We start from the raw sequence: 18,193 nt of genomic DNA, 5'->3' as shown, positions 1-18,193 counted from the left end.
ATAAGAGCAAAGTGATGTCACACCAGCCTAGATGTTCTGCATATGATTAAGCTGAGAGGACAAAAGAGCTTGCTAAGGGGCCAGGTTGTGCAGCTCAGTGGTAGAGCACTTGTCCAGCATGTAGGAGGTCCTGGGCTCGATCTGGCATAGTCTCACTTCACCTCCCTGTACACAGAGTTTATGAAGACAGGCCTATTTCCAAGAAGGCAAAACCACATATGACATATAAGTGCTCATCCAAATTGGCTAGCTTGGTGCTGCAGGGTCACGTGTCACAAGTACTTATCAGGCACATCTCCCATGCCAGGCTCTCTGCTGAATATTTAGCATGCATTTCCTTCACAGCCATGTAAGGGGGCGATAAACATGAAGAAAGAGGTGCTGAGGTGGGTAAGCCGCAGGCTCATTCTGTTTTTATCCCATTTCTGGCACTGTGCGGTTGAGCTTTAAAAGTTTCTCACTTGGTATTTGCCTTTTTTGTATTGCAAAGTATTTTAAATAAAGAGTGAGGATAATATGGGGCTAGTGCTCTACCTGGCACCCAGAAAGTCACACTGCAACATTTTGCTGTATTATAACATGATGCCATTATCTATTCCCACTCAGATCCAATACAACTATGCGAATGACTTTTCTGTTCAACTCCGCGTCCTGTGCAGTGATGACTAAATGCTAAGTTATTCCCATCAAAGGTATTTAAGGGGCAAACCTTTAGCCAGCAGCTCCCTGAAGACTTTCCATCACAGGGAAGGCGAACAAGCACTGTGGGAATATGGGCAGAAAGGCCATTCCACACGAGCAAGCACAGGGTCGGGCACAAGCAGTGGAAGGGGGCTATAAGGGTTGGGGTAAGGTGTGTGTGGGTGGTATCCAAAAATAAAAGTTCATTACAGCTAATGGTGACAGGAGACTTAGCAGCACTTTGGAATCCCACTGGTGTCATCTCACAGATAGCTTTCAAAGCACCTGAGCAGGGCAGGTGCCGACCCTAGGGCACCTTCATGTGCACACTGAAGGAGCTTGTCCGGACTTGAAGGATGCCAGGCATCTGGCCTGGAGAGCAGAGCACAGGCTGAACTTGCAGCCCCACCCCTGCTCCACCAAACCCCTCCGTCCTTCAGGGCCTCAGACAGCAGCCTCCCCCCAACTCTGACTTTCTCTTCTTCTTCAGGAAGGCTACTGATGTTATCACCACAGGGAATGAGACACGGATGGGCCATCAGGGTTCAGGACTCAGCATGGATCCTCTCTGCTTTCAAGACAGAGTGGAATGACTCATGCATCAGGATCCTACATGTTTTCTAGACTGATTTTAGTATCTTCAAAGTATACTTCATCGATGCAGCTGTAAAATGTCAAGGGATGCTGCATGCTGAGAAAAATAAGACTGAATAACTAAGTCAGTGCCTGCCTTCCTCCTGGAGTTAGCAGGGCTGGGTCATAGAGAGTAAACTCTGGCCTCAGGGTCACTGAGTTTCAATGTTCCCTGCTGGTTCCTTCTTGAGAAATTGTGTACAAGTTTCTCCAATTATTAAACTTCAGTTTCCTCATCTGTCAGGTGGGGATTAAGGACAGCACTGTGCTGTTAGGACTGTTAGGAGGATTAAACTAATGCCCTGAGCACAGTAACCGCCGTAGTTAGCACTCGATAAAAACTGGATATAGTTATTTCTTGTATTACAGCAAAGGGTTTGGAAAGGAAAGGATGTAAGGGTACTCACACCTTCTGTTCTGGAGACATGAGATGAGGAAGCAGGATGTAACTAAACCAACACAGGATTTTTAAGACTTCGTACTTGATGTGCCTCCACAGCGGGTTGAATGGTGGCCTTCAAAAGACACGCCCACAACCAAACCCCTGGAACCTGTGAATGTGATCTCGCTGGGAAAAGGGGTCTCCGTGGACTTTTATGTTTTTTACACTGCTAGGATTCAAACCCACGGCAAGGCAAGTGCTCTACCACTGTGCTCTACCTCCAGTGCAGAGGTACGTAGGCTAAGGGCCTTGAGATGAGACCATCCTGGTTGCTCGATATCACCTAGGTCCATTAACAAGTGTCCATGTAAGAGACAGGAGACAGAACAGCACAGTTAACCACGGAGGCAGAACTTGGCGCGACGCTGCAGGGACAGGAAGAGCCGCCGGAAGCCACCGGAAAGGGCACAAAGCAGAATTTCCACTGAATCCACTCTACAGCCTGCAAGCGGGTATGGCAATGCCCACATCTTGATTCTGAAATTGTGGACTCTAGAACTACAAGGGAACAAGTTTCTCCTGTTTTAATCCACTCAGTCAGTAGTGATGTTACAGCAGCCACAGAAAACAGACACAGGTGAGGCAGAGAGTGAGTCTAGGATGGGAAGCTGTAGGTCTGGCACCCCACCTGCACAAGGGAATGAATCAGCAGGAACAAGATGGGGTTAACTCTCATAGGTTCATGGCTCCTTTAGGTGGGAGGCCACTGGCTGTTTCTGTCCCTGCCATCATTTTAGAAGAGACACACACAGAGGTACATGTTGGGACATATTTATTTTCACACAGATTCTCACTAAGCTACTCAAGCTTGCCTTGGACTCGCAGTCCTCCTGTCTCAGCCTCCGTAGTAGCTGGAAGTATAGATGTGTAACATGACACCCAGTTGGTATTTGAACACAGGAATTAGTCTTCTATACTAGCACATATTATTACACACATATTCCTCCATAACGTATAGATACCTGCATATTATTTATATGCATATTATGTAGCATTCACACATACACCTGCAGAGACACAGATAACAACCTCCAAGGACATCCAGAAATACTTTCCTACACCATTTATATGGAGTCAAAAGTAACTGCTCAAACAATGTCCACCTTCTCTTCCAAACTGAATTCTGGCAAAGGGTACAGAGGAAATCACCCCGGCATCCAGGTCAGTGCTACCCCCACCCCTCACCTCACACAGCTAGGCAAGGCCTTTCCTGATATAAAGAAACACAGACGAAGAATCAAACTGGCTGTGCTTGAAAAGGCAGAGAGACACTGGCCACTTTAAATCTGAACAACCTCCTTCTCAGAACCAGTGGGAGGCTTAGTTGCCCCTTCAGCCCTTGTGTAATTTGAAAAAGTAAGAATATTGATTTTTTAAAATCAATACCCACAGAGATTTTGGTTCTGCATTTCTTGATGTGCACATCGATTCTGATGGATGCACTGATGAATGCTAGGAAACCCTGAAGGCTGTTAAAAATCCAATTTCTGGCTTCTCCCTGCTGAGGTACACAATGTGTGACCAGCCGACTCTCTGAAGGGTTTGCAAAGTGAACCCCAACTAGACCGAATGTATTTGCTACTTACAGGAGTGTTCTGAGGACGAACTCAGCTGACTGATTCCTTTGCAGTGGCTGTGTAGGGAGGCTTTGGCCACCCAGAAGAAAGTCTGCAAGTTTGTTTGGGAAACCAAGGAGAAACTGTACCCTTATACACACCACAGTGGGCCCAGCTGGCTGGGGACGAAAGACTGCAGACTTGAGGCCGGGAGTGGCAACTTTAATCTCCGGCTTCTTTCAGGGAAGGTTGAGAACACTCAAGGATGGCAAGTGCCTTGTGGGCTGAATCTGACCGCAACCCAAAGAAAAATCTCAATACAGATTTCTTCTCAACGCTAGATGAGACAAGGTCCTGAAGCGATCATTTTTCCAGGGGGAGGCTGAGAGCTATTTTGTGCAGGCAAGACAGCACAATACGCAGCACTGCAGGCTTTTGGGAACGGTGACAAAATTGACTACCCCTTCCTCGCCCATCGTGATTTATATCTAATGTCCCCCCAGAGCCTCATGTGCTCAGAGGTAGGACTTTTTGGAGGTGGTTGGATCATGGCGCGGAATCCTAATCCACTGAGGAGTTTGTACATATTGGGAGATGAAGCCTGGTTGGAGAAGTTGGGTCACTGGAGGAGTGGCCTGGAAGGGTCTAACTCCTTCCCTTCTCCCTTGATCTCTGCTGTACTTCCTGTGGCCATGCCATGAGCTGTTTCTCCCGTGTCACGCCCCTCTGCCATGCTGTCCTGCCTTAGAGTCAGCTGAGACTACAGACTAACTGTGAGCCAAAATAAACCTCTCCTCCTTTAAGCTGTGGGAGTCAGGTATTGTGTCTTAGTGAAGAGAAATTTATTAAGCACCCCTCCACACACACAGAGCAGGGTCCGTCCCCGCAGTACACATTACCTTGTGTCCCAGCTGGGCTGCTTCTCCCCTAGCGGCTGTGGCGATGGGATCGATAAGGTGCCCGATTTCCTGGACCACTGAAGTTAGCTGTTCCTGTAGGGCCTGATACGGAAAGAAGGGTCAAGATCATCTGAAAACAGTTCCCCCAGACATGCCACCGATGTGAAAAGAAAAGCGAAGCCGCTAGAATGGACACTCAGATGCCTGGGTGTGCCAACAAGCTGCCGCTCCTGGCCCTGCCCGGTGGCGCCTCAGTTCCCCTGGACTTCTATGAGAGAAGAGAGGCCAAAGGCAGGCCCCAGAAAGGTGTGTGCCAAGGGCTTCCCGCTCCCACCAGCCCCAACAACAGATGCTAGTGATACCTTTACTTTACTCAGCACAGTTACTGGAAATGTGGAATAGCTATAGCTTTCCCAGAAGGAAAGACAACTCTGTCCAAATGGAGACAGCTAATTGGGGTCTGAGGGAACATCCAGGTTCCTGCCTCTCAGAACATAAGGCAGGAGAGGACAGTGGTGTAAAAATGAAATAAGCTCTTTGAAAGCAGGACTCTGCCACCCAGCGCACTGGGAAGAGGCCAGGTGGGATGCACTGAACAGGATCCACACTCTAAACTCACTGCACTGGGCAGTGGGCACACCAATATTGCCCAGAGTGCCCTGAAGCATTTCCTTTTGGGTGTGAGATGGTTTAACCACTCTGCCCCGATGGACTGAACTCAGAATGTAAAAGACCAGGCAAGAGAGCTACAATAGGCTGGGAATGTGAGGCAGTGGGGACTCAAAGCTAGGGATTATTAACCAATAGCAGAAGAGAACTAATCCTTTTATAGGAGTACTGATAGGAGATTCAGGATTAACAGATGAGAATTGCACACACTAGCACCCAACTAGGTGGTTAATGAAGAAGTGACAGTGTTCTGCCTTTGCTAATTTCCCTTAGAACAATGCTGCCCAAGAGCTGGAGGGCTTTGGGCAGAGTTCACTCCAGGAGGGGTCAGCCTAACAGGCAAACCTGAAAATCAAAGGGAGCGAGAGAACAACCTTAGAGAAAGTCCAAAGGTCTTATTTAGCTAATTACTTATTATCTTCAGGCTCATGATTTGATTATAGTCAAGAATGTTGGAGTATCTCAGCAATGATGTTTTATTATAGGTAATTTGTTAAAATTAAATATGGCAGAACCGGAGAACACACGTCTGTCAAGAGGGAAGTCTTCTTCCTAGCGAGGAAGTCGAGAAGACTCTAGGGGAGGAAGGTGAAAGGATAGAGCCCAGGGGGAGATGCGAGCTATTTTTTTGCAGTTTGAAGCAGCACTGTATTTAACATAATACTCAGCACTGCAGGCCTTTGGGAACAAAACTGACCCCCTCTCCCATTATGGTTTATATCTAGATGTCCCCCCCGAGCCTCATGTACTCAGAGTGGGGCTTTCTGCAGGTGGTTGGATCATGGGACGTAATACACATCAGTTTGCAGGTAAATGTGATCTTGGGAGATGGAGGAGGTGGGTCACCTTTGCTCCTTGATTTGAGGCTACATAAAGAGTATGTTCAGCTACTGGCACTCATCAAGCTGCATATTTAATGTGCCTTTTGGTACACATACTATAACACGTTAAAAATTGTAATTTTGGTCTTTCAAACAGGATGAAAATGCTTAGTTCTTCTTTATTTTCCAGAAATGAGTGTATGTGAAGCCAGTATGAAACAGACAACTCTGTTAATAAGAATGAGCAATGCCAAATTCTGGGGTCACTGCTCAGAGAGAGGGACCAAAGCTCACTGCAATAAGGCAAACATCAGCAAAGAGACCACTCATATTTATTAAATACCTCTGAGTGCCAGGCTCTGTGCTTCAAACAGAGAACATGGTAGGAACCAGCAGGCTTTGACCTATGGTTAGAAACCACTCAAAGGAAAAAACCTCTTCTAAACTGGAAAAGCCATCAAGAAAGATAAAGTTGTTTTAAGGAACAGAATGTAAAAGGTCCTTACATACTAGATAAAGGTATGCATTAGAGTTTAATGTCAAATGCATTAGAATCTGATGTCAGATTTGCCCATTAACCCAAAAGTGGATCAATGAACTGTCACAGAATCAGTCGACATTGGCCTAACTAGTTCTGTGACTTATGTGTTAAGAGAAACACGGTAAAATTTTATTACTGACACACAATTACCTGATACTCATAATTTCTCCCCAAATCCCAGCCACACTTGAACTTCTCCCCTGGTGGTACGTGTATTCTCTCCTCCAGCTGTCGCCCACATCAGCTCTACCCCGCCTTCTAAAAGCTTCCCAGGTTGGAAGACTGTCTGTCCAGTGGTAAAACTAAAGTATCAGAAATGCTTTGCTTCCCTCCCCGCAAAAGTTATGCTGAGGTTCTTCAGCATCTTTAGAGCTTTGTAGCTGGCCCCAGAAACCTGCCTTACCTCCACAGAGATGTCATCCCTCGTGGCCAAGCTCTGGCTGACAGCTGCCAGTGAAGCCTGCTCAATGTCCCGAATGCACCGATTGATGCCGTCAATAGAGTAGTCACATTCCCTCTGCCCCGGGGCCTTGTCCCTGGAAGGTCAGGGCAGATTAAACAGAGTTCATAGTGCTCATGTCCTGCCACCTGTTCTAGCACTGGTGGGCTTCCTGTCCCATCTGGCCACCTTAATTAAGGAGTCAATCTGGCCCTTGCTGGGTAAGGCCTCACTGCATAACCTGGGCATTACTTATTTTAACCTGCTCTACTCATTTCTAGTGGACAGGATATAGTGCTGCCTTCCATCATCCTCAGGATGATGCCAGGCAACTGCAAGGGAAAGAAGCTGGATTTGGGTTCTCCTTTCACTGACTTGAACATGGAACTTGCAATTAAAAATAATTCCAGTGCTGTTTACAGCACAAATATATTGACTCTCTGTTGTATACTAGTCCAAAGCAATGGACTACAGAAGGAGTTAAATATCTGGGTTTTTCTTTGCAAGAAACTGAGGAAAAGTCAACCATGGTTCTGAGCTTCAAAAACAACTGGGAAAAAAACATAACTAAGGAAATAATTGCATTCCATGCTGTGGCATATTAACTTTGGTCAACTTCAGAAATGTTGCACCTACTCAGGGGATATTCTCCCAGGCTCCTACCACCACCAAGGAGATCAGAGATCCCCAGAGCTACTGGGGGGTGTATTCTTTTTGTTTTATTATCAAACTAAAGAAAACCTCACATTTTGCAAAATAAATAGTAGTGCTCTGTGTCTAAGTTCCTAGGTAAACACAGTGTGGTACAATGGGTAGAATAAATGGAACTAACTGGAGACAGGGAGGATGCCACCTAAATTCTCCTGCCTGCATTTTTCATTAGTAAAATGGAAATATGGAGATCTACCTTACAGTGTTATGATGATCAAATAAGGAATTATAGGTGAAATACTCCGAATAACATCTAGTGTTTAGTAAGAGCATAAGTTGCTATTACTGGGACCAGGGCTAGCACTGGTCCCAAAGAGATAAAGAAAAAGATGGTGATAATGATCAATGTTAGTGCTAAGTAAAAAGCTTGGTGGGTGTACCACCCCTTCCTGCTGTGCTAAGGAGCTGCCTGAGCGCCTTCTCTGGATGGGAAACTGACCTGATAGATGTGATGAGACTCTTAATGGAGTCAGACACAGTATGGGAATGTCCAGCCAGCACAGACCAGGTCGGTGGGTCTTTGGGGTTGATGGCCAAAGAGCGTGCAGTGCGGATGAGGTATGAAGAGCTCTCCAGCATGATCTTTGCAGAGACCAGGATCGGTTCCTGAGCCTGGGAGCCCTAAGAGCAAACAGCAGAGGGGTCAAGGTCAGGGTACACAGCCATGAGTGGCTAATGTGGGCCCTCAAAAGTCTTATTCTCTGTCAAGTCACCACCTCCACCTTATGGAGTGTGAAGCTATTACATAAAGAGGCTAGAGATGGCGGGAACTTGGGTTCAAGTTTGCTCCTTAAATAGAAGTTCTGAGTAAGTCATTCCCATGAAATAATCAGCCCCAAACCTGAGCAGAGATTGTTCTCAACATATGAAGCTACTTCCTCTCAAGAGAGGATTCATCGATTTCCTAACTTGGAGTGACATCATCAACAATAACTGTACCCTACGTATTGACAGGGGCCTTTTGGAATTTTAACTGGTCACGTGCATCGTGTTGTACAAACTTAGCCAAAGACCCGTGTGTTAAATTTGTCGCAAAGAGTGCCCGACCTCAGAGCTGATCTGAGCGGGAATGCTGACGAACTCTGGGTTTGACGCAAATGCTGTCAGGTTCTCCACAGCTTCGACCAAAGGCGCAGTGGCAATGCGACACTTATTGCGGTTGTCTTCAGAGAAATCCCCATCCAGGGCCTGGTGGAAAAAAACAAGAGACTTCATCCCAAGGAGAAGCACAATCATTCCCAAACTAGAGCACATCTTTCCCGGGGAATAGAAGGTTCAATGAGAATACTAGTGGAAACGCTTGGGAGATTCACAAACAACAAGAAAGAACTCCTTGGACAGAGAGGCCCGGCTGTGCTGTACGCAGTTCAGCTGGCTTCCCAGTCACCCTACTCTCACTCCCATGAGGCAGGAAATGACCTGCTCTTGCCTCCCTTGGGCTTGGTTGTCAGACCCGATGTTTGAGACTATAGTCCTTGGGCTCTGCTCTTCCATTTCCACTCAGACTAAGTCTGCAATGACAAAGTCGGCACTTGTACTGCCTCTTAGTCTTGACTGGATGTCCCTGCAAGATGTTGCCACCACTTGGCGATGAACATGGTGGGATCCAATGGAAAGGAGCAAAGGAGACGGTGCACCAATCCTGAGGACAAATCTCACATATGTGTAGTGAACTAGGCCACACAATAAAGGGTATCCACTGAAAGATTCTGTCTGTACAAAGTACAAACAAAGGTGGTATTAGAGGCTGGAGGGTTATTAGAGGTTAGGTCACCCTGTGGAGCAGGTGGGACTGAAGGGGACGGGGTGGGAGGGCTTCTTGATACTGACAATGTCCTGCTTCTCCATCTGACCATCATTACTTAGCAGTTTTGGCTTGGGGAAACTCAGTAAGCTCTACACAGGAGGTATGTTTCTTCCTCTATGTATCTTTTGCTTCAGTTTTTTCTGTTTTTTGGATTGGTAGCAGGTAACACAATAGCATGTTGCTGATTCACAAGGGGATGGAAGGGTCTCCAGCAATGAATGCAGACTGTGACCCACGCTGAGCTGCCTCACAAAGGGTTAACACTTAGATTCAAGGATCCCCAACACAGGACTCCACCCTCAAGAACAAGACCAGTAGAATCACAGCCTGTGACCTGGGCCAGCGTCCCTGCCTCTTACCAGTAGAGCTGCTTTTGGGAAGTCAGTTAGGTTTGCAGAAGGCAAATTTCCTTGTTAAATGACTAATTAAACTTTTAATTTCATCCTTATGAGCAGTATATAAAAACCAATTTAGACAATTAGCGAAGAAAAAACCAGAGGCACTGGTGTTACACAACAAATTGGGTCTGTGATGGAGGATTCTGTTTCTCACTAAGACAAGAGGAGGCAGGCTGTGTAGGTCTGAAGGCTATTTCTGAAAAACAACTACATTCCAATCAAGCCTTGGCAGCTTGGGACAGTAATTACCCATCCCTGAATGCTAATATTTTCAGAGGAATTCCCAGGAGCCTGGCTAATTTAGTCTTGGTTAATATGGTGCCTGGCTTGTCTTGGCTGGCGCCCTTCCCCCACCAGACAGGCAATAACCTTCCCCTAACCTTGGACTTGGACATTCTTGTAGGCCCGATGGATCCATACATGCCTGTTCCTTTTTGCTCCTCTCCAGGTGCCAGCACTGTGCCTAGTAAAAGCTGGTTTATGCGCTGGCCCAGGCAACAGAGGAGAAGCAGATCACGGGACTCTCAATGCACCATTAACATCACCGATTCCTCCTGGGCCTCGGAGCAATTTAGGAACACCTGTGGGAGGCAGGTGGGTGCTACCTGACAGGAGCCTGACACGTGTCCCTTGCACAGGTAAACAGTAAACAGGCAGATAGCAGAGTGGACTTTGCAATTAAAGGGGCTCAGACCCCAGCTACACCAGTCACAGCCCTGGACTCTGGTGACAAAGTGTCTAGCAGGAGATGCACTGGCGTTGCTCACCCTGCTTACCTCTCACTCCTCCACACTCCCACCCCTTCCTGCCTCTCAAAGATCTTTCAGTTTACTGGGAAGCCAAGTATTTGATGAAGCCACAGACCTTCAGGTGAACTTCCTCACACAGAAATGATGATTGCCCGAGGTGAATCCCAAAAAACAGTTCTCTAATGGTTTCATGAACTACACTGACACAATGAAAGGGTCTGTTTAGCACAGGTCCTAAAAATCATGTGTCATGTAGCCTGTTGCTATTTCCAGGCCAGGGCCTCAAAGAACATGGGCCAGAACACCAAAATACATTGAGTACTTTCTCCTATTTTCAAAAAGAAAGTTCCCTCCGAAGAAGGCATTTGGCATCAAAAAGGATGGTTTGTACAGATATTATTTCATTTTAAAATTCTGTTTCCACTGGACACAGCCTAGCCACCCAAATAAATGGAGCATTCTGACCTGCCTGGTAGTCACACATCAAGCAAACAAGAGAGTTTCCTTGTGGTCACAGAACATCTACTGTGTCAGCCATCAGGAGGAAAGGGTAAATTCACTTTGTCACATGTCCAGGACCATCAGACAAAGGCACTCCCTACTGTGGGGCTGGCTGCTCCAAGGGCTTACAGCACAGTCTCCCATGGGTCTTGGAGAAACAATCTCTGGGAAGGAATAAGAATCAAAGATCCATGAGTTTTGAGGGGCCTCCTGGAACTTACAGAGCATTTAGTACCAAACCCCTGATTTTCCTAAACAAAATCTGAGTTTTCCAAATGAGAAAAACATAACAGAGACATGATTGCTAAGGTCACCCTGCTACTTACCAGAATTCCTCCAATCATAACCCAAGCTTCCTGGCTCCCTTTACTCCTACTGACCTTAGACAAAAGCCAACAAGAAGGATGAGTATGAAGCCCTTCAATATTTCCCTTTTCTTCTTCTTCTTCTTCTTAACAATCCAAACATAAGGATGACCAAGAAAACATACAGCCAAGTCAATTGATTAAAGAGAGCTGCATCGGGTGTCTGTAGTATACACTGGAAATGCTCAACTGCAGAACTCTGAGCTTTACCTCTGTGGTAAGGGGCAAGGCCAAATTTCAACTTCTCAGAAAAACAAAAGCTGGTGTTGCATAATTTCTACTTGGCATCCAAACCTGAATGACAGCACATTTAAAATAACATTCCATTCCACACATCTGATTCAAGGCTAGGTAATGAGCAGATGGAAGAGAAAAGCAAGCAAGTGTGTGCACAGTGACCAGCACAGATGGCAGCCCCGGTCAAGGGTGGGTCTCCTAATTTGCCTGGCATTGAGAGTCATCACTGGCAGACAGCAATGTCCTCTCCTTGAGCTGTGCCCTGGGATTTGAAACGATGCCAGTGGCAGAGATTTGAGATCACTGGATGTGCATGTTCTATATATTTTTCTGTTACTGGTGCTTCTCTGGCCAGGTCTCCTCCCTCCTTCTTGACTAGAAGGGTGTGGTAGCTGGGGTTTATGCTTGGGCACATCCTCACGGTGAAAACAGAAAAACAACCCCAAGAAACACGGCACTGAGAGAAAAATGCAGCTATGAAGGCACCTGTCTGACGTGTCTAAGGAATTAAATATTCACATGCTTTTTGGTTCGACTTAACCATGCTGTCCAACAGGAAGCCTATCTAGGGTACACAGTACAGAGGGCTACTATGAAATGTCCTTCACCATTCCTCTATTGGTAAAATAAAAATAAAGCCCAATGCTCCTGGCAAAGCCAGCCACGGTGTGGGGTGGGGAGATTGAAAACCAAGCCCACCCACTTTCAACAAGTCAAGGGACAACGGGCTTGTTCTGGCTCCTCCTACATTACTGGTTCCTGGGTATTCGTGGGCACTTGACAGTCACCATGCACTGCTCCTCTCAGGTCTCTGCACAGCCCTATCTTTCTGGCCATCACGGAAGCTCATTTGTGGCAGCGAACTGCAGAGAGGGCTCAGCAGTATGAGGAGAACGTTAGAAGATGAGACCTTATAGGGATTCTTCATGCACACATCAGGATGCAGGCTGAAGGCAGAGGCAGAAAAGAAAGGCTCCAGGAATTCCTATAGAAAACACAGAGCTTCTTTCTCTCCTCACCCCTTTAGTCTAAGGATAATTTATTTTTTAATGCCCAAGAAATGACCAACTTTAACTGAGATGTTAATTTTGCAGCAACCACCTACGAAGTCACCACTCTCCACTGTACTACCCTTTCCGTTCCCATTCCCCCTAAACTTACGCACAAGCCCTATAAACAAAGCAAAGTCTTTCTTCCCAGACTAGAGGGACTGATTCATCCCTCCATCCCAAATGGCTGAGCAGTACTCTGGGGCTGAAGGCCTGGGGCCTGGGTTTGAATTCTCAACCACTGATTACTGGATGGGTCACCTTGATAAAATTACTCAACCTCTTTGTGTCTCAGTTTCCTCATCTAAAAAATAAGGATCAGCGTAGGGGGACTGTGTGTTCTGAATTATTAACATACACAAGGTGCAAAACAAATATTTAAAAGGGTAAGCTTTATTAATTCCTAGTCCCTTGAACTACAGTGGCAATGGAGGCCAGCAGCTACCAGGATCCTGGGGTAATCCTTTAATTTACTGCTTCACTTTAACCTATATTGCAGAGATTTTTGGTTTTTTATTTTTACAATGACTGTTGAAAGAGCTAAGAAACCTCTGCCTGGGCAACTGCCCCGAGCGCTCACAGCCGGCTTCTATCTGCCACTGTGCGGGGCGCTCTCACCTTGGCCTCTCCCGGGCTCTTCCTGTTGACGATCTGTGGGACTATACAGGCTTTCTCATAGTGGGAAGAAAATGGGGTGCATAGGGTCCTGTCCTCTGGAGGTCTCTGGGAAGAAGAGACCATTTCTCGAGGGCTCTTCAACAGCTAAGCAGGTCCCTAATCTGAGTAAGGATGGGGACTCTGAGATAAAAAGAGTTCCAGTCTTTCCCTTTAGCCGGCCAAGTTTGCACAGAACTGCTGTCTTCCCAAGAAAAAGCTGCTTTCAAGGCCAAGGCAGGGTTGGGGGCAGGGCAGGGGCTGAGCTTTTGCCTGTGGTCTGCTGTGCAGGCGCTGCTGTTTTCCCTCTATGTCAGCTGTGTAGGGCCTGATTGGTCCCAGCCTAGGGCAGACTGTGTGGCTTCCTCACCCACCCATAAGCCTGCAGCCTGGCCAACATACATTCCCTCATGTGCCCAGGGACTTTAACACAAAGATGAGCTTATGAGGAAAACAAAATGCATTAATTTAAAAAAGTTAATGCTCCATTTAAAAAATTGAAACAACAAAAATCAGAATAGGTATCAGGAGAATCTGCAGTGATTTTTAAAAAACATGATTTTTTCCATAATTTCCTTTCCCCTCCATATCTTCTCTCTGTCCATTTACACCTAGTAACAAAGGTAGAGCCCCCTCAGCCCATTCCAAAGGGCCTCAGTAACCCCAGAGTTTAAGTTCACTGCCCACAGAAGAGGACCAGCAGAGGCCCCACAACAAGGCCCTCCAGCCTGACTTCTGCCCCTAGGCCCCTTCAGGCACAGAGTGTGGAGGGGACTGTGCCCCACACAGGAGGTCAGCAGAGACCCAGGGTGTGGGCTCTCCCTCATCACTGTAGCTGTTAGTGACAGACTCCCCTCTCCGCTCAGCCACAGGTGACACGGGGACCAGCAAGGCTGCGGGTGGCCACCTACCTTGATGGTCTTCACCAGGTTGGCGGTGCTGTTGGCAACCTCCTTGGCTGACTGGACGAAATGCCTCTTGGCCACAGGGTTGGCCGTCTTCGATGAGGCTATGCGGCACGCGTTGCACAGGGCTGAGGTGTGCTTGGCCACAATTGTGGCCGCTGACAGGACCTACAAAGCATGGAGCCAGGTTGGGGCACTCTGCGTCTCGGTGCAGAGGGGCCTAGACTCCTCTTCAACTCCCGTGCCCAGAACCCAGACACCCACAGTGTCTCTCCAGGGAGGAGAAGGCAAGGAAGGCACCACAAAGACAGAATGAAAGCGGAAAAGGGAAGGAGGTACTGATGTGGCTGTCGGTGTGCTGGGGCCCACACAGTCTCAAAGGGGACGTAGTCAGCAAGTCTTTGCAAGCTCCAGACAGGAGGTCTGGGGTCCGGGCTCTAGGCCAAGGCCTAGACATAAATAATTTAACACATTTTCTAGCGGTCACAATAAAATAAGTAGAGAAACACAAGAAATTAATTTAAATCATATATTTTATTCAACTCAATATATGCAAAATATTTCATCATATAATCAGTGTACAAATGCTGGTGAATGAATTTTATACTTTTTTGTTTATACTAGGCCTTTGAAATCCAGGGAACATTTAATAGTTACAGCCAGTCACAATTTGGACATGGGTCCTTGTGCCTCAGGAACGTTGGTCTCAGGGTGCACGGGGGACATGTTACTCACAGGACTGCCTCTGCTACTCCATTATCAGTCACTTTCTTTTCGTACACACTGCTTTTTTTGAACTCAAGACTTCATGCATGCCAGGCAGGCACAGTGTTGCTGAGCTACATCTTTGGCATTTTTAGTTTGTTTTGAATTGAACCCAGAGTCTTTGCACTAAGCTATGTCTCCAGCCATTTTTTATTCTGATACAAAGTCTTGCCAGGATGCTACGATGCCCAGGCCGGGCTCAAACTATTAGTCTGCCTGCCTCAGTCTGCCAGGGTACTGGGTTACACACTTGCACCATCACACCTGGCTAGGAACCCATGGCACTCAGGTAGCAGAAGTGTCATGGAACAAACCAACTCTTTCTCCAACATCTCTCTGGCTCCTTTGTGTGCAGGGATCCTGACCCTGACTGAGACCTGACTCAGGGACAGCCCTGTCAGAGGACTCACCACACCTTCCTTTGTGCACGATTGGCTTTGTCATCCTATCCCAAGGGTGGCACTTTCTATACTTTGCCCAAGAAACTAAGAGCTGAAGGGTAGAAGACCAGGTCTCACGTTGATTCCTTAAGAGTACAGCACAGAACAAACCCATAAGGAACGTCCTCTGGATGGGGCACAGTTGTCAGACTCCTCATAAACATCCCTGGGATTCCTTTACTCTTTCTGCCTCCTGGCACCCATTTCTAAGCATCTGCAAATTTCTGCTTTCCCCACATTCTGCAATGCCTTTCATGACCACTGTCTCCAGTACCAAATTTACCTGGCTTTGAAAGCTCTGAAACGACAGAATTCTTTACTAATTCTGCAATCTCTCACAACCCACCCAGAGGAGCCTGAGGACTCACATACCATACATTACCCCAGGTTACCTGTGATGGGCTGCTGCCGGGGTCCACCAGGTTCTGGCATGCCATCTGGATTGCCTGGTTAGCCCTGGCAAACTGGATGGGGTCCACCAGGCCCTGGTGGCCTGCCTGGCTGTTTGGATCAGAGATACCAACCAGGTACGCCGCCTAGAAAAAGAGAAAATCATAGCTCAGGCTGTCTGCTTCCAGGTGAACTGGTGGGAGTCGGCAACCTGACCTACTTGCAATTGGTTCTGTTTGGTGCAAGCTGGTCAGGATAATCTCCCTTCTGCCAAGGAGGGTGTAGTGATGGACATGTCTGTGCCAGCCTGACTTGCCAGCAGGAGTTTGCTGTAAGCAAGAGCAAACAAAGACTCCTTGCTCTTAAGACAGAGCCTTCAAGAAAGTCATCTGTGTGCCATGGACAAGGACGGACGCAGCCTTGGTTTCTCCTGGCAGCCATCTATGATCACGAGGACACCTGGCTTCCGCATGAGGCTGACTCTGACTGGTAGATGAGGGGGCAGGAAAAAGTGGGTACAGATGGACAGCGTGGCGTTGCTGGGTCAGCCAAGCCTGTTACCTGTTCTACCCAAGGGTTTCTTGGAAAGCTGAACACGTCCTTATTATGGAGGTCAGGATTTCCCAAAGAAGGAAGAACCTTAACTTGATAATACAGTAAGAATAAGATGGCTCATAAAAATGTAACAAAAAAGACAGCAATTGGCTCCCAAGAGGACAAGAGAAAATTTTTTCTCTTGGGATATGGCAGCCCAATAAGGGAGAAAATGAACTTGGAAGCACAAGTGGTGACCCTAATTTATTTCCTCTGAGAATGAAGGGAATGGTAATGGTGGAAAATTTCATTGCCTCGACTAGAGATGTTTCTCTTCAGCTCTGGAAAATGTTCCAAGTCCAAGGTAACTGTCAATAATAAGCCATTTAAGGTGCATGTGGACATCTTTGAAACCACCATGGTAGGACTCAGGCCAAAGAAGAGCAAGGACCATGCCCCATCATGTCTGCGTGATGGTGTCTAATTTTTTCTCTCTGTTATCCTAAAAAGAACATGACTTAACATTTTTACAATTCTACAGTCTCAGAAATTTTAATTATCCAATGCTTGTTTTTTCCCATGGAAACAACTCATCTATAACAATGGCCTTAAAAAAAAGTTGGCCTCCGACCCCACTTGCTGGGACTGTACTGCTCAGTGAGGCTCACTGTCCTCACCCGCCTGACTCACACTGCTGTGGCCCCTGGAGATGAGTGGCTCATGATCTGCCTAAATGTCACCCAACTCAGAGCCACTACCTCTCCCATGGTTCCTCTGGTGCACAGAGAAGGAGCTGGGACTTCTTCATGCCTCTCATAGGGGTCTGGTCACTCCTGGTACCACTAAGGTACAGGACACAAGCCAGGAAGACCTGCCCTGGAACCAGTCTCTTACCTGGGCTGCAGCCTCTGTCAGTCCACAGAGAGCCTTGGACGCAATCCCCACACACTCCCCAAAGGCAGGGAGGTCCCCAGTCTTGGCATTCTGCGAAATCCCTGCCATTGACTCGCCTAGGACCTGCAAATCAAACAACCAGCAACCTTCTCTATTGAGCACTGTTACACGAGGCTATGCTTGTGACTTAAAATCCAAGGCCACTTAATTAATGATATTTACCAGTTTCCCCCTCTATTCGCATGTAAGAAGAGATTTCCCCAGATCTATACCATTTCCGCTCCAGAAAGAGAAATAAGGACAGTGTGAATCTTTCATCTAAAAGTTGTCTGCATGCCAAAGAGATACAGTTAATGCGTACTAACAATAACGTGCACTCTGTGTAAGACCTCCCATGTGTTAATGGTGCAATCTGAGGACGATCAGTTCCCAGAACACAACAATCACATCCACTGAGTTATATGGTTGAAGTCCTATCCCGAAAGTAGATGTACTTTCCTGGAACTGTTCATTTAAATAGATGTTTGTTAAAGATGTTTCCTAAAATTTTAAGTATTTTTGCCTTATGTTGAGAATTACTGGTATATTTTTTCTCTAGGCTCCAAAATAACAGATGAAAAGGATTTTAGTACTCAGAATCTAACACGGAGCACTCAAATATTTTGTAAAAGATAGCACAGAAGGACAAATGGGCAGAGGCAGGGAAAGGACCCAAATCTGGTGCTCTAATGTCTATGCTTGAGGGCAGGTCATGCTTTCCAGGGTCCCAGGTGATGCGTCAGAAAGGCTTTCATCCTTTGGAAAGACTATGGTACTGCAGAGTCTAAAACCTGGTACAGAACTTTTCATATGTCAAAAGGCCATCTTGGAGAGGTAAACTAAATACATTTCCTAAAACTGCTTATATATCAAAATAATGTAGTTTATGTAACCATTTTGGGCTGGGAATTTAACTCAGTGGTTCCGCCACTGGCCTCGCAAGTGCAAGATCCCAAGTTCAATGCCCGGTACAAAAAAAAAAAAAAAAAAAAAAAAAAAAAAAAAAAAAAAAAAAAAAAAAAAAAAAAAAAAAAAAAAAAAAAAAAAAAAAAAAAAAAAAAAAAAAAACCAATT

The 18,193-nt window shown here is 46.5% G+C and overlaps 1 protein-coding gene across 8 annotated transcripts in view; it reads right to left on the bottom strand.

Annotated features, from left to right (window-relative positions):
* Tln2 (talin 2) overlaps window positions 1–18,193 on the bottom strand; it is a 392,497-nt gene that overhangs the window by 60,911 nt on the left and 313,393 nt on the right. For all 8 annotated transcript variants that reach the window (XM_033756129.1, XM_033756128.1, XM_010641220.3 and 5 more), the window contains 7 exons: window positions 17,081–17,203; window positions 15,655–15,798; window positions 14,064–14,225; window positions 8,440–8,580; window positions 7,832–8,013; window positions 6,646–6,778; window positions 4,212–4,313 (listed from right to left, as the gene is read on the bottom strand). In XM_033756129.1, the coding sequence (XP_033612020.1) occupies window positions 4,212–4,313; window positions 6,646–6,778; window positions 7,832–8,013; window positions 8,440–8,580; window positions 14,064–14,225; window positions 15,655–15,798; window positions 17,081–17,203 (987 nt within the window). The remainder of the gene's footprint in view (window positions 1–4,211; window positions 4,314–6,645; window positions 6,779–7,831; window positions 8,014–8,439; window positions 8,581–14,063; window positions 14,226–15,654; window positions 15,799–17,080; window positions 17,204–18,193) is intronic.

This window comes from Fukomys damarensis, unplaced genomic scaffold (genome assembly GCF_012274545.1).
Source record: "Fukomys damarensis isolate Sample0158 unplaced genomic scaffold, DMR_v1.0_HiC HiC_scaffold_25, whole genome shotgun sequence".
NCBI classification, from domain to species: Eukaryota; Metazoa; Chordata; class Mammalia; order Rodentia; family Bathyergidae; genus Fukomys; species Fukomys damarensis.
The sequence above is the reverse complement of the archived record's forward strand: the minus strand, read 5'-3'. Positions and strand labels throughout refer to the sequence as shown.